Source organism: Bison bison, unplaced genomic scaffold, assembly GCF_000754665.1.
Source record: "Bison bison bison isolate TAMUID 2011002044 unplaced genomic scaffold, Bison_UMD1.0 scf7180017864316, whole genome shotgun sequence".
Classification (NCBI taxonomy): domain Eukaryota; kingdom Metazoa; phylum Chordata; class Mammalia; order Artiodactyla; family Bovidae; genus Bison; species Bison bison.
The window spans coordinates 2,110,119-2,125,288 of record NW_011494888.1 but is presented as its reverse complement, the minus strand read 5'-3'; the positions used below and the strand labels follow the sequence as shown (position 1 = coordinate 2,125,288).

The window sequence follows — 15,170 nt, the reverse complement described above, 5'->3', positions numbered from 1 at the left end:
TGGGCTGGGGGGTGCACAGACACCTCGATGGCGATCTGCTGGGGCTGCTCGTGCAGCGACGAGGCATCAGAGTCGGCGTCGGGGATGGTGTAGACCTCGTCCCCGTCGGCGGCTGCGGCCTCCTGGCCCTCAGGCGTGTGGCGCACGAAGTTCTGGTGGCCATGCTCATCCAGGCCCACCACTTCCATGAGCTCCTCCACGATGGTCCTGCAGTTCATGATGAGTGGGGGCAGCGGCACACTGCGTGCCAGCTCCTCGATGTAGCGGGCGAACTCCATTGTCTTGAACTGCGTGACCTTGGCCAGCTCCAGCGTCTTGGCTGAGGTGATGATTGGGATGCGCTTAGCGATCTCGAAGGCCTTCTGCAGCTTCTCAGCGCCCTCCGTGCGGAAGAACTCGTTGATGGCCTTTTCGGTCTTCTTCAGGTGGCTGCTCATCATGCAGAGGCGGGTGACGTTGAGCACCAGCACGACGGCGAAGGCCACCAGGCACACCACCATGTAGTACACACCCATGTCGCCCGACGTGAAGACCACCCGCAGCGTCACCGTGTTGTTCACAGAACCGTGCACGTTGGAGGCCATGCACGTGTATCTCCCTCGGTCTGAGAAGGACACCTTGGTGATGTTCAGGAGGCCGTCATGCATCTGCCACTTTCCTGTGGGAGAAGGAGGACAGGGTCAGCTGGGCCCTCCGCTCCCCGCAGTGACCATCCACGTGGCACTGTGTGTGCTTCACACCACTACCGAGGCTGGCAGTGAACAGTGAACACCTCCCTCCACCACTGACGGTATGCACAGTGAGCTCTGAGCACACCTCCCACAACCAGATCTGCTGCTGCTGACGATGGGGACAGTGAGTGGTGACCTCGACAGACGGGGAGAGGAACAGTTCTTAATCCACAGAACTCAGGTAAAAGTCACGAGCACCAGCCCATTTTATAGGACGGAGAAACTGAGGGAGGGGCCTCTAAGGAATCAGGAATTGGAATTAGGAATCAGTTGAGCTAGATGCGAGTTCAAGCCCAACAAGTTAGACTCTGAACACCAAATCATACTGTGCAATTCCACACTCTAGAGAAAAATTAGAAACACAGTCAGTCTGGAAAAACACTGTGCTATTACTAGGGAATTCCTTAACGTGGCATCTGATTTTCTCCCCTGCCTGTGAGCATGGCACTGCAGATACTGCAGAATATATGTTCACTGGAAAGTTTTTGTTTATAAAGTATAAAGAATATAAAGTACATTGGGATCAACCTAAGAAACAGAGTGAAAGTGTTAGTCACTCAGTGTCTGACTCTTTGTGACCCCATGGACTGTAGCCTCTCAGGCTCCTCTGTCCATGAAATTCTCCAGGCAAGAACACTGCTTGCCATGCCTTCCTTCAGGGATCTTCCCAACCGAGGGATTGAACCCAGGTCTCCTGCACTGCAGGCAGACTCTTTACCATCTGAGCCACCAGGGAAGTAAATCAGTTAAATTATAATTGTTTACCTGGGTTTCTCATATTTGAGATTGAAGTTATCCTCAGTTGATGGAAACATGACTTAAATCATTCATTCAGAGACTCTACAATGAACTACATCACTTACATTGTGCAGATTCAGAAGCTGGGTGTGAATAAATATAAATTTGGTTTTGCTTTGCAAATAAACAATAGACCCATCAGGTTGAATGGAGAAGGAAATGGCAACCCACTCCAGTATTCCTGCCTGGAGCATCCCGTGGACAGAAGAGCCCAGTGGGTTACAGTCCATGGGGTCGCAGAGTCAGGCATGACTGAGCAACTGAACAACAAATCAGGTTGAAAGCAGGCCTCACACCATGGAGAACACATGATAAAAAGTATTGAAACAGAGACAAACTCTTCCCTGTCTGGCCTGGAAAGGATCCAGCACTGCCCTGGGAATCAGGTTCTTAATCTGAACTAATCTTTGCTAGGAGAAGGCAATGGCACCCCACTCCAGTACTCTTGCCTGGAGAACCCCATGGATGGAGGAGCCTGGTAGGCTGCAGTCCATGCGGTCGTGAAGAGTCGGACACGACTGAATGACTTCACTTTCACTTTTCACTTTCATGCATTGGAGAAGGAAATGGCAACCCACTCCAGTGTTCTTGCCTGGAGAATCCCAGGGATGGGGGAGCCTGGTGGGCTTCCGTCTCTGGGGTCGCACAGAGTCAGACACGACTGAAGCGACTTAGCAGCAGCAGCAGCAGCAGCAGCAGGGGTTCATCCTTAATCTGCCTGTGTACCCGCAGGTCAAAAGACCCGACCCCAGGGCCCCAGGAAACATGACCCTAGGTCTGCCTTTCAGGTTTTGGGTCTGAGTCTTCTGCAGCCCCTCCATCTCCCCAGATGGGCCCTCAGAGACACAAGGCCAGGCCCGGCCCTGGGGGAGTTCTGAGAGCTGGCTGATATTTCTGTAAAAGCACTAATGTCCCCAAGCGAGCCAGAGAAGCTCTCCTGAGAGATGGGGCAACTTAACTATAGTTTCCTTCCAAGTGTCTGTTATCACATTGCATTTTTGTTTGTTTCATCCCCCTCTGGCATAAACTTAAGCCTAATGAGAAGTCTGATAGTTCCCCAAAGCAACTAGCGACTGTTTTAAAATAATAAAACAATCTGTAAGCATTAAAGTGACGAGGGTCCCCAGGGAGTGTGAGACAGGAAATAGCCTGCATCACTCCAGGTCCTCTGCCTCAGGGACCGTCCTCAGGGAAGCTGGCTGGAGCCGTGGGGGCCTGCAGCACCACCTCCTCCTCCCGCCCCCGCTAGCCTGGGGAACCTGGCGGGAAGCCTGCCATAGAAGGCGCTGTCACATTTTCTGGAGGAACATCTGTGGAGAGGGGCTCTTGGCGTCCCTGAGCACCCAGCTTCTAACAACTTAGCCAGTGTCCTCTCTGAGAGTAGAAGACGTGGGAAATCTAGTTAATTTCAATCTCCTGTGAGTGTGCGCAGACAGACCAACCTGTACCCACTGTGTGAAACCTCCCCTTGTCCACATGGGCAGGGGCCAGCCTCCTACTCTATTTACTCCTTGAATATCAGGCTTCAGATGTGATACAGCAGACTTATCCAAATATAAAAGCATCTGAGCAAGGGAAATGATCAACTTGATCTTTCTGACCCAGGGATCAAACCCACATCTCCTGTGTTCCCCTGCGTTGGCAGGTGGATTCTTTACCAACGGCACCACCTGGGATCAAACCAGACTATAGAAGGCACAGAAAAAAAGAACACGTCTCGTTGACTCAAAGTTTATGACAGACAGGGAAGGTGCTGAGCTCAAGAGGACTGCAGATTCTATCTGTGGGAACTTCTCACACTGACCTTCCTCACTTCGGTGGGAAATACAGCAGCAATAGGACAGGAGAAGGTGACGTTATTTGCATGGGGAACACTTGGGATCAATCTGTTCACCTCCTACCCTTTCATCCCCACTCCCTCTGTGGAGGAATCATCTATGAGTTCAAGGTCAGAGAAGGAGGAACCTGGGTGTAGAAGAGGAGGAGCAGAAAAGAGAGCTGAAGTCAGGAGGCAGGCACCTGACGGGAACATAAATGGCTTTTCCCAAATATCTCAGCTATGCTTTTAGTGATGGCTGTATTCTAACTGTTACAGAAAAGTGAAACTCAGAAATGCATATTAGTTACAAGACACCAATGCTTTATTGACTATTCAAAGGGTTTCTGAACTTGGATTTTATAGTTATCTTCAGGGATGTGTTCAACTGTCTCAGTTCAGTCCAGTTCAGCTCAGTCGCTCAGTCATGTCCGACTCTTTGCGACCCCATGGACAGCAAACACACCAGGCCTTGCTCTCCATCACCAACTCCTGGAGCTTACTCAAACTCATGTCCATTGAGTCGGTGATGCCATCCAACCATCTCATCCTCTGTCGTCCCCTTCTCCTCCCACTTTCAATCTTTCCCAGCATCAGGGTCTTTTCCAATGAGTCAGTTCTTCTCAACAGGTGGCCAAAGTATTGGAGTTTCAGCTTCAGCATCAGTCCTTCCAATGAACACTCAGGACTGATTTCCTTTAGGATGGACTTGTTGGATCTCCTTGCAGTCCAAAGGGACTCTCAAGAGTCTTTTTCAATACCACAGTTCAAAAGCATGAATTCTTTGGTGCTCAGCTTTCTTTATAGTCCAACTCTCACATCCATACATGACCACTGGAAAAACCACAGCTTTGACTGGAAACTGTCCACAGACATGTATTTATCTGGCCTGGGCCCAAGCGATTCAATGCAGATACAGACTCAAACACGTCAGAAGTTCCTAGTCACAGGTCAAAACAGGCCCCGTCTGCAGTAAACACAATTAGGTGACACTTGTGATTCGTTTGGGGGAAACCAGTGGGATAGTCAGTGCATAAATTGTTAGTTTCGTGCATATTCTGCTTCTTAGCCCAGAACAATGGGTCCTTAGACTAACACCTATTGTAGACTTTATCCAGTAATGAACCTTGTTTATTCTTGAAGTCTGAAGCCTCTCTGTGTGATAAAGTTGACGTCTTTAGAAGGACAGCTGTCTTTTTTATCTTGTTCATGCATTCAACAAACTTTAGTTTACAAATTGTCTGTCACCAGGCTCCCTAACAGATAATGCAGATGCAAAGATGAATCAGACATGACCCCTGGCTGCAGAGACCAGTCATGTGGAGAGGGACGCAGACTCCCTGCCAAACCGGGGTGCATGGCACGTGCCCTGAGTGGGCAGGGCACCAAGGATGCTGCTGGATGAGAGGATGCAGTCCTGAGTGGGGCTGGGGTTGTTGGGAGACGAACAGGAGGAAGAGAAAGCACTCCAAGGCCAGAGCAGGTGATGGGACATGTGAGAAAAGGAGGGGAGCCCATGTGCTGCAGGGGCAGAGAACTGCGGGCAGAGGCCTGGCCACCCTACCTCTTCCCCTGCTCTGAGCCCTGGTTCAACCAGCGGAGAAAACCTAAAGGTCCAGACGCAGATGCCGGAAAGCGGGGGGATTTTAAATTAAGGAAGATGTCATTTCAAATCAAGGGGGCTTGTTTGAAAAAAAAATAAAGTTAAATTCCTAGTTTAGTGACACATAAAAATAAATCCCAAGTACTCTGAAGATCCAAATGTAAAACTGTAAGTATAATATCAATAGAAGACATGAAAATATTTCTATGGCCTTGGGACAGGTAAGCCTTTTTCAGCATTTCAAGAATCCCAGAAACTGCCAACAGAGAACCCTAATGGATCAGACTTCTCCCCAGTTAAAAGTTCCACACTATGATATATGCTATACTAAAGTTATAAGCAAATGATAGAGTAGGAGAAAATTCTAGAATATCCGACAATTGCTCAGTAACTAGAAACCAAGAAGAATTCCTACATGTGTGTGTGTTGAGTTGCTTCAGTTGTGTCTGACTCTTTGTCACCCCATGGATTGCAGACCATCAGGCTCCTTCAGGCTCCTCTGTCCATGAGATTCTCCAAGCAAGAACACTGGAGTGGTAGCCAGTCCCTGCTCCAGGGGATCTTCCCAACCTAGGGATCCAACACATCTCCTGTGCCTCCTGCACTGCAGGTGAGTTTGTTACCACTGAACCACCTGGGAAGCCCAAAGAATGCCTAAAAATCAAGACAATAACCCAAAAGGAAAAAAAAGGTGGGGGGAGGATTTGGACGAATAAGTCACAGAAAAATGGAACGCAGGTAGCGCCTAAGTACACAAAATCACCTGTGGTTAAATCATAGCAAAATTTAAAGAAATTCAAGTAACTTCTAAAACAGGTAACTTTTCCACCTTGCAGAGTACCAGAGGAGGGATGCGGGGGCGGTCATGGGAGGATGAGAAAGACATACTACCCACAGATGCCGCTGCTGTGGGGACGCTGCTGCAAGGCTGCTTTCTGGAATCTACCAAAGTTCAAGATGAGTGTGTCTGTTACCCACCTCTAGGATTCTTGAAATGCTTCAAATCAGGCAGGCCTAGATCTGATCGGGAAAATATTACTGAATGTAAGAAAATCAAGGGCTTGGAAATATCTTTTCAGCATCTGTCTCCTTGGGGACACAGTTCTGGGACCTTCCTCCCAGCTAACACCCTCTGGGCGAAGCCGACATCTGGGTCCCAAGCCGGGAAAGCGGCTGAGCTTGTATCGCTTGTCACCTCGGGGCCTGGGCACACGGATGGTGAGTCACTCAGGGCAGCACAAGCTCACGTCCACAGAACTGGGTCAGGGGACCAGTCTAGCAACTAGAGAAGCGGTCAACAGCATCGTGTGGTGACAGCTAAACCTATGATCCCAAGAAATGCCACGGTACATGGGATACTATGATTCGACATGACAGGTCAGGAATAACACCCATGCCAACACCTTCCAGTCAAATGACCACTGGACAGAACCAGAGTACCAACCTCTCCCGGAAGTGAAGCAGCTTGAGAAAGCTGGCAGTACAGCCATGGAGATGCTGTAAGCATAGTTCTCCTCCAAACCCATGTCTGCCAAAACCCCCATCTGTCCAGCTATCCTGAGGACCACTCAGCATCAACAATTAACATCATGCCCATGAAAGCATTCAGTTCAGTTCAGTTGCTCAGTTGTGTCTGACTCTTTGCAACCCCATGGACTGCGGCACACCAGGCCTCCCTGTCCATCACCGACTCCTGGAGCTTACTCAAACTCATGTCCATGGAGTTGGTGATGCCATCCAACCATCTCATCCTCTGTCATCCCTTTCTCCTCCTGCCTTCAATCTTTCCCAGCATCAGGGTCTTTTCTAATGAGTTAGTTCTTCGTATCAGGTGGCCAAAGTATTGGAATTTCAGTTCAGCATCAGTCCTTCTAATGAACACCCAGGACTGATCTCCTTTAGGATGGACTGGTTGGATCTCTTTGCAGTCCAAGGGACTCTCAAGAGTCTTTTCCAACACCACAGTTCAAAAGCATCAATTCTTCGGTGCTCAGCTTTCTTTATAGTCCAACTCTCACATCCATACATGACTACTGGAAAAACCATAGCCTTGACTATATGGACCTTTGTTAGCAAAGTAATATCTCTGCTTTTTAATATGCTATCTAGGTTGGTCATCACTTTTCTTCCAAGGAGCAAGCGTCTTTTAATTTCATGGCTGCAATCACCATTTGCAGCGATTTTGGAGCGCCCCCCCAAAAATAAAGTCTGCCACTGTTTCCACTGTTTACCCATCTATTTCCTATGAAGTGAAGGGACCAGATGCCATGATCTTAGTTTTCTGAATGTTGAGTTTTAAGCCAATTTTTTCATTGTCCTCTTTCACATTCATCAAGAGGCTCTTTAGTTATTCTTTGCTTTCTGCCATAAGGGTGGTGTCATCTGCATATCTGAGGTTATTGCTATTTCTCCCGGCAATCTTGATTCCAGTTTGTGCTTCCTCCAGCCCAGCGTTTCTCATGATGTACTCTGCATAGAAGTTAAATAAGCAGTGACAATATACAGCCTTGACGTACACTGATATGAAAAGCATACACACCAGCATGTGTAAAATAGAGAGCCAGTGGAAATTTGCTGTTTTGACTGGGCACTCAAAGCAGGGCTCTGTAACAACCTACAGGGGTGGGAAAGAGGGGGAGGAGGGAGGGAGGTTCGAGAGGGAGGGCACAGATGTACACCTATGGTTAATTCATGTTGATGCATGGCAGAAATCAAAGCAATATTGTAAAGCAATTATCTTTCAATTAAAAATAAATTTAAAAAATTAACATCATGACCAAATACAAAGCTCTTAGAATTTCCCTTAAATTATTTCTTAGAAGGAAAGGATTTCTCTTTTTCCTTGGAGAGGTCTTTCTGTGAAAGGGTAAACCACTAATGTATGGTTAATCTACTCATGGATAGGAGTAGATATTGTTTAGTCCTTAAGTCACGTCCGACTCTGTAGTGACTCCATGGACTATAGCCCGCCAGGCCCCTCTGTCCATGGGATTCTCTAGGCAAGAATACTGGAGGGGGTTGCCATTTCCTGCTCCAAGGGATCTTCCTGACCTGGAGACTGAACCTACATCACCCCTGTCTCCTGCATTGCAGGTAGATTCTTTACCACTGAGCCACCTGGGAAACCCTGATAGGCGGTACAAGAAGGTTAAGTCTCTGCTCACAACCTCATTTAGACATGAAGGATCCGTTCAAACAAGGTTATTTTCATGAAACCAACTGAAGACTTTCCAGGAGGTGAGGGTCCTGACAACGTTTACACAGACAGAAAGGAAGGGCAAACACTCAGTCGAATGGCGCCGCACTGAGTCCACACTTGTCTGGAAGTGTGGGGCCTGTTGTCCAGTATGTGAAATAGAGGAGACTCAGGGAAGGCATCCAGCCTTTCTACAAAACAGACCTGAACACGAACGGAGCCCCACATGGCTGTCATGGGGCTTCTGCAACAGGTGCGAGCCACCCTTCCCGCCTCCCCAGAGCCCAGCCACTGCAGAGACCCAGGGCACAGACACCGTAGCAGCCAGGCCCCCATGCCCCAGGGTCCCATCCTCCTGGGTGGCCTCTTCAGCCAGTCCTGGGGCTGCTAACAAGCTTCTTCCTACATCACATGGGGCCAAGGAGCCTGGGATCATCCTGGCTTAGTTCAGCTCTCTGCTCAGGAATGGGGGGGAGGGACAGGGGAAAGCTCAGGGTGTACACAGCCTGCTGTTGTGCTCCGCTTTAAAGGATCAAGAATACCTGAAAAGAAGCCATCTTTTCATTTCCTGGCAAGGGAAACATCTGACTCGCCAGCTAATTCAACCTGATAATCTTCATTTTTATAAAAGTGCCAAGCACACCACTCCATGCAGGCTGGCAAGAGTCTCTTCTGAGAGCGCCCAGCACTGGGTGGAGAGAAATAACTTCCCGTTTTGGCATCTTGGCTCTCCTCATCTGAGAGTGATAGGGAAGGCTCTTCCCACTGCTCCGACTAAAAGCTGTCTGGGCTCACATCCCAAAGGGAGCACCACTCTGAAGAAACACTACACACGGCGGCCCGTTAGCAGGCTGGCCTCTGACATGATTCCTTCTGGAAAATGAACCAAAGTACCACTTTTATGGGAGACTACATTACCGGTTCTCACAGGTGACTTAACTGACTGTGGAATGATTCTTTAGCTGGCTAAGATGCTTCTTTAGGTGGGACCAGGGTTTCTCCAGTTGATGATGGACAGAGAAGCCTGGTGTACATGGGGATGCAAAGAGTTGGACATGACTGAGCAACTGAAATGAACTGAACTGAACTAAGGGTTTTTCCACTTGGGCTGGCATGTTGCATCAGATAATTCTTTGGAGGGCTTTGCTGGTGACTCAGGGGTAAAGAACCTGCCTGCCAATGCAGGAGACACGGGTTTGATCCCTGGGTGGGGAAGATTCCCTGGAGAAGGAAATTGCAACCCACTCCAGTATTCTTGCCTGGGAAATCCCATGGACAGAGGAGCCTAGCGGGAAACAGTTCCTGGGGTCTCAAAGAGCTGGACATGACTAAGTGACTGAGCAACAACAACACTTCTCTGTAGCGGGCTGTCCTGTGCATTGTGGGATGTTGAGAATATTCCCGTTTTCTACCCACTAGATGTCAGTAGCATCATCTCCCCCTCCTTCCTCTCCTGCCCTGTCCGCGACTACCAAAGACGCCTCCAGACTTGGCTGGTATCCTCTGGGTGAGAGAACCACTGGTTCTGGCAAAAGGAAAGTACACTGTGTGCATAACACCCCCCAAAGCATCCACATGCACTGCTTTCTCCACGGCCGGAGCACATGGGGGTCAGCGGGCCTCTGCATACGGAGGGAACGTGCCAGGAAGGGGAGGTGGCTGACGGAAGAGAAGGTGCCTCCCTTGCCATCACAGTGTCATCTCAAGATTTTAAATAACACTTCAGGGATAGACATGCTTTTTAGTTTTTGGTTTTAAGGTTGAGAACTTGAGAGAGTGAATACGAAATTGCTCAGAAACGTATTTCCTTTCTTTACAAAACACACTGTCCTATGAAGCAGAGACAGAAGCACTTGGGATCTTGACTGTGACAACACAGAACGAGGATGAAGTGACCGGTAACAGTGATGCAGCTGCCGTTTCCTGATGTCGTGGTGTATTCTAGGTACCATTGTTGTTCAGTCATTAAGTTGTGTCCGAACTCTTTGTGACCCCATGGACTGTAGCCCGCCAGGCTCCCCAGTCCATGGAATTTTCCAGGCAAGCATACTGGTGGGTTGCCATTTCCTTCTCCAGGAGATCTTCCCGACCCAGGGATCGAATCTGTATCTCCAGCATTGCAGGCAGATTCTTTACCACTGAGCCACCTGGGAAGCCTCTCCAGGTACCATACTGAGCATCTAATACATCATGGAAGGCTCACAACCCTCCCTGGAGGTACAAGAGGATTATCTCTGCTTTACAGATGGGAAAACTGGCTCCAAAAAGTGGAGGAACTTGCTCAAAGAGCCGTCATTATTCTGTTCTGCTGAATTTCCAGTGGTATATTTACAGTTACACAAATTTTGTCTAATTTTGAGGAATCAACTTTTTAAATCTCAAATATTTAACTTCCTAAAAGAAGAATTTAGTGTAGCACTTTCATGGGTTCACACACTATTCCTTGCTTCATCAGAGAGGCAAACAATGATGTACACTTAATGCTGTGGGCACGGACTCCCTCCTGGATTGGGGGGAGATTCACTCAGGTCTGAAGATGTGACCAGCACAGTTTTCTGTGATCCCTTGGCAGGAGAAGGTAAAAGCATCTCACAGGCTACTAAAAACATCTGCAGGAGCAGAGGATAAAAACACCAGAGCAATGTAAACTAAACCAAAATTCATAACAATGTATTCTACAAAGGTGGAGCAGCCGTGAAAGAACTGTGAACTTCATAGAACTCAGCTAACTCTGGGTGTGTTTATTTTCAGAGATAATTCTTAATTATTTTTGGTGACAGAATGCTATAAGAGAATGGAGAACAAATCCACAGGGAAACCTAAACCCTCACTTGAAGTAAGAATTTCCAGCATAATTGAGCCAGGCATGATTGCCAGGCCTGTGCCTTTTCCGGAGCAGACTTTCTTGAAATTCTTGTTATTTATTATCTGATAAAGGTGCCAATGTGCATTTTCATGGTTTAAAGTCAGAGTAAGAAACTACAGCAAAAATACACTGGAGAATTCATGCCTGAAATAATAGGGGCATTTTTATAACACTTGCTGGCACTTACATATGGCTACTCACCTGTAGCAAAGGAAAAACTGAAAAAAGGACATTTTGTGGCCATGTGTGGTTACTCACATTATTGGAGCTCTGGGTTATTTTTGTAAAATGGTGGACCACCTCAAACATGTCCTTTGCATGTGTGCTAAGTCGCTTCAGTCGTGTCTCACTCTTTGTGACCCCATGGACTGTAGCCCACCAGGCTCCTCTGTTCATGGGATTTTCCAGGCAAGAATACTGGAGTGGGTTGCCATTTCCTCCTTCAGGGAATTGTCCTGATTGAACCTGGGTCTCTTACATCTCCTGTGTTGGCAGGTGGGTTCTTTACGACTAGCTCTACCTGGGAAGCCCAGGTGTGTCCTTCGGTGAACTCCAAAAAAAAAAAAGAGTCCCCCAGAAACAGATCATACAGTGGCCTCTCCTGATCTGTGGCATTGAAATGACAACATGAGGGACACAAAGCAAGCCAGCTGCTGCTCCCACCAGCGAGGGGCAACAACCGATGCCTTCTAGGACCCGCAGGGCTGGCACCAGGAACAGTTGCATCACTTTCTCAGCACCAGCAAGAAATGGAACTATTAAACACTCCTGGAATTGCAGAGCACGCATGGCGGGCAAGTCACCAAATGGTTCTGAACACACCTGGTGTACGCATGCTTCGTGTATGCATCACGGTGGGGGCCTAGCACTGCCTCTTGGTGACGGTGATGGGGCTGGTGCACCAACCATCCAGCCTCTCATCTGTTCTGTCTGCTCAGGGGCTTTCACCACCCCTAGCCTGTTGACAGCTGGAGGAGGAGCAGGTGCTGGCAGGCACAGAGGGAGAATAAAGCCCAACCTGGCCACGCCCTGCTGAGTCCTGTCTTCTCCATCCCCCTGCTTCTCAATCCAGACCCGTGAGGATCAAGGCCACGAAACCCTCACGCCCACTGTAAGGACCAGAAACAAACTGGGCAACACGGTACAGGGCCTTAGTCAAAAGGGTGGTTGCTAACGGGAGTTACGCTCGCCTTGTTTGATTTCAGCAGTGGTCTGTGGCTCAGAGGTAAAGAACCTGCCTGCAGGAGATGCAAGAGATGAGGGTTCAATCCCTGGGTTGGGAAGCTCTCCTGGAGAAGGGAATGGCAATCCACTCCAGTAATCTTGCCTGGAGAATCCCATGGACAGAGGAGCCTGGTGGGCTACAGGGGCCTTGGGGTCACAAAGAGTCGGACGCGACTGACGACTGAGCACAGCACCAGGCAGCACTGCAGCGTACGCATGTAACTGACATTCTAGGATGTTAGCGCTGTTCCCACACTGTGGCAACCACCTCTTTGTTGAGTTATTAATGAAATACCACTCCATGTAAACTCCTAGCTGATCAGCCCAGATCTACATCCTGGTTAGAAGGTGGACATCTTCCTGTCATAAATGAAGACTTTAAGACCTTGGCTCCTCGAGTGGCACACTGATGCTCAAATTTTATGCTGAGGATAAACGTTCCATTTCCTCTGTCTTGCTCGGTGGTTCTGAATATTACCCCGTGTTACTTGTGTCCTGAAATGACTGTTATTATGTGAGGTAATCACTAGAGCTGAGCTGGCACGTTAAGTACCAATATTACAAGTTCTTCTAAAAAATCTAGTGTGTCTTTCCTCACGAGGCTTTAGAATAGCCAAGGGATTTGTCAGCACGAATGCAGCTACAAACAGGACCGGAGGGCTCTGGAAAACGAGCCATGAACCTAGCCTCTGCCTCCAGGCCACCTGTGTCTGCTCCTTCCACCCCCGGTGCCCACAGATGGAAGGGAAGTGACCCCAGGTGACTCCAGGGCATTCAACCACCCAAAGCACAGAGAGAGCCATGAAGCACAGGTCCACCTGCCGAGACTGACTGGTCACCATCGAGATCTCCTTGGAGTGGTCAGTTCGACTCCAAGACAGACCTCGAAACATCACTGCTGAAGTCCAGGCCCACTCTGTGCCCATACTCTCCTCTTGGAGGACACAGGGCTCAGAGTCCCTGCCATGGCCCTCTATACGTGGGACCACCTCTGCTCCAGGCCCAAGGGGGCAGCAGACTCAGTCTGGAGTCCCTGGTCACTTCAGTGTCCTTGGAATCCCTAGCCCTGCAGAAAAACCCTTGGGGTCCAGGGACTTGAATATGTGTACATTGCCGTGGTTACCGTCCCCTCACAGGTGTGACGTCACTTCCTCCTGACTTACAGTGAGAGGAAGGGGCTGGACTGTTCCGTCTGCTCACCGTCAGTATGGATCAGCTCTGTGACCAGAGTAGTATCAGCATGGAAGGTTCTGGTCACAGCTAACGACCACAGGACCAGGGAAAAATCACATGAGAGAGGGGCTTCGCCTGTGCAGTCTCCAGGGTTCCTTCTAGTGGGCAAGTTCTGTGGTCCCATCATTGCTTCTCCCTCTTGCAGCCTCCCCCCCACCTCCTGGCCAACAGTCTAGAAACTTCAGCCAGGTTGCCAGGAAACACAGGTGATCTGTGGCTGCTAGCGAGAAGCTGCACAGAGCCTGCTTTCAAAAAACGTGACCTCGAGGGACTTCCCTGGTGGTCCAGTGGTTAAGAATCCACGTGCTGATGCAGAGGATATGGGTTCAGTCGCCCGTCCAGGAAGATCCCACACGCATCGGAGCAACCAAGCCTGTGCACCTCAACTACTGAGCTTGAGCTCTAGAGTCCACGTGCCTCAACTCCTGAAGCCCGTGGGCCCTAGAGCCTGTGCTCCAGAGCCAGAGAAGTCACCACAGTGAGTAGCCCCTGCTTGTACAACCAGAGAAATATGGCACAGCAACAAAGACCCAGCACAACCCAAATAAACAAATAAAACGTTTTTAAAAAGCATGGCCTTTAACAACCGCTACATTCCATGAAACCAAGGAAAACTCCCTTATGAATGAGACACGTAAGGAAAACCCACTATATTCCACCCCTACAGCAATTAGTATGCATTATACTGTAACATTTTAAGAGGTTTTTTAAAAGACACTAATGCTTGCCTTTTGTTTTCTGAGTCAAGAGCCAAAAAAATGAATTCATTACCGCTGTGAATCCTTATCTAGTTCTCTCTTTCCTGAGAAAAACAAGACTCAAGAAGAGCCTGAAACGACATGATTAAGAACCAGAGACGTCTGGGGCACCCGCCCAACCCCTCCTCGTTTTTCTGACCCTGGACTAGTGGGATGGCCTACCTCCCCCTTGATCCTCCTCGTTCTCGCTCAGCAGTTTGCCCGCCGAATTGTACCACTTGAACTGGGGTTCGGGAAGGCCGGAGACGCTGCAGTTGATCAAGGCACTGTTCCCTTCCTTGACGATGATATGGTCGGTTCTGGCAACGACCACGGGCGCCGAGCCCACAGCCACGTCGGTGCCGTTTAAAGTGCTGCTGGTCACACTGCTGGCGGTCGCCAGAGTGGATACTAGGATTAACAAGGGCACAGGAGGCAGGAAGCACACAGGCAGATGTCTCTTCACTCCATCCATCTTCTTCGCTTGTTCTTTACGGAGGCAGAGCCAGCTGGCCGGGGGAATCCTCTAGTGGGTGACACTCTGCTCATAGCAGGCCAGGGGCCAAACCTGGCCTGGCTCCATGGAGTTGGCTCCTGATTAAAAACCTGTTTAGAAAAAAAAAAAAGAAATGCATAAATACTAGCATTCATACTTTAAAATGATTATTTATAATATGTTAGAAACCCAGCTAAAACACATATCTGGCTAATTTTTAAATAGCACACCAAATATGAAGTTGTTCCAAACGTTCATGGAAATCATGATATATGAGTTTGTTACTTCTGCTACTGAAGCATAAGACTCCTAGCAGGAACAGCGTAACTTTGTATCACACGACTTGCAGGGCTCAAAGGCCAGCCCGGCTTTCCTCAGTCAGCACCTCGAGGCCTCCTCTCACCCCCTACCTGTCTGCTTGTGGACCCTGGGGTGCACTGGGTGCTTAGAATCTCTCTCTGCCGCTGGAC

At 49.0% G+C, this 15,170-nt stretch overlaps 1 protein-coding gene across 1 annotated transcript in view; it reads right to left on the bottom strand.

Annotated features, from left to right (window-relative positions):
• Positions 1–15,076, bottom strand: part of MFAP3L (microfibrillar-associated protein 3-like) — a 20,454-nt gene extending 5,378 nt beyond the window's left edge. The window contains exons 1-3 of the mRNA XM_010852800.1: positions 14,931–15,076; positions 14,388–14,810; positions 6–658 (exon numbers count right to left, since the gene is read on the bottom strand). Of these exons, the coding sequence (XP_010851102.1) occupies positions 6–658; positions 14,388–14,679 (945 nt within the window). The 5' untranslated portion in view covers positions 14,680–14,810; positions 14,931–15,076. The remainder of the gene's footprint in view (positions 1–5; positions 659–14,387; positions 14,811–14,930) is intronic.
• Between the last annotated feature and the right edge of the window lie 94 nt (positions 15,077–15,170).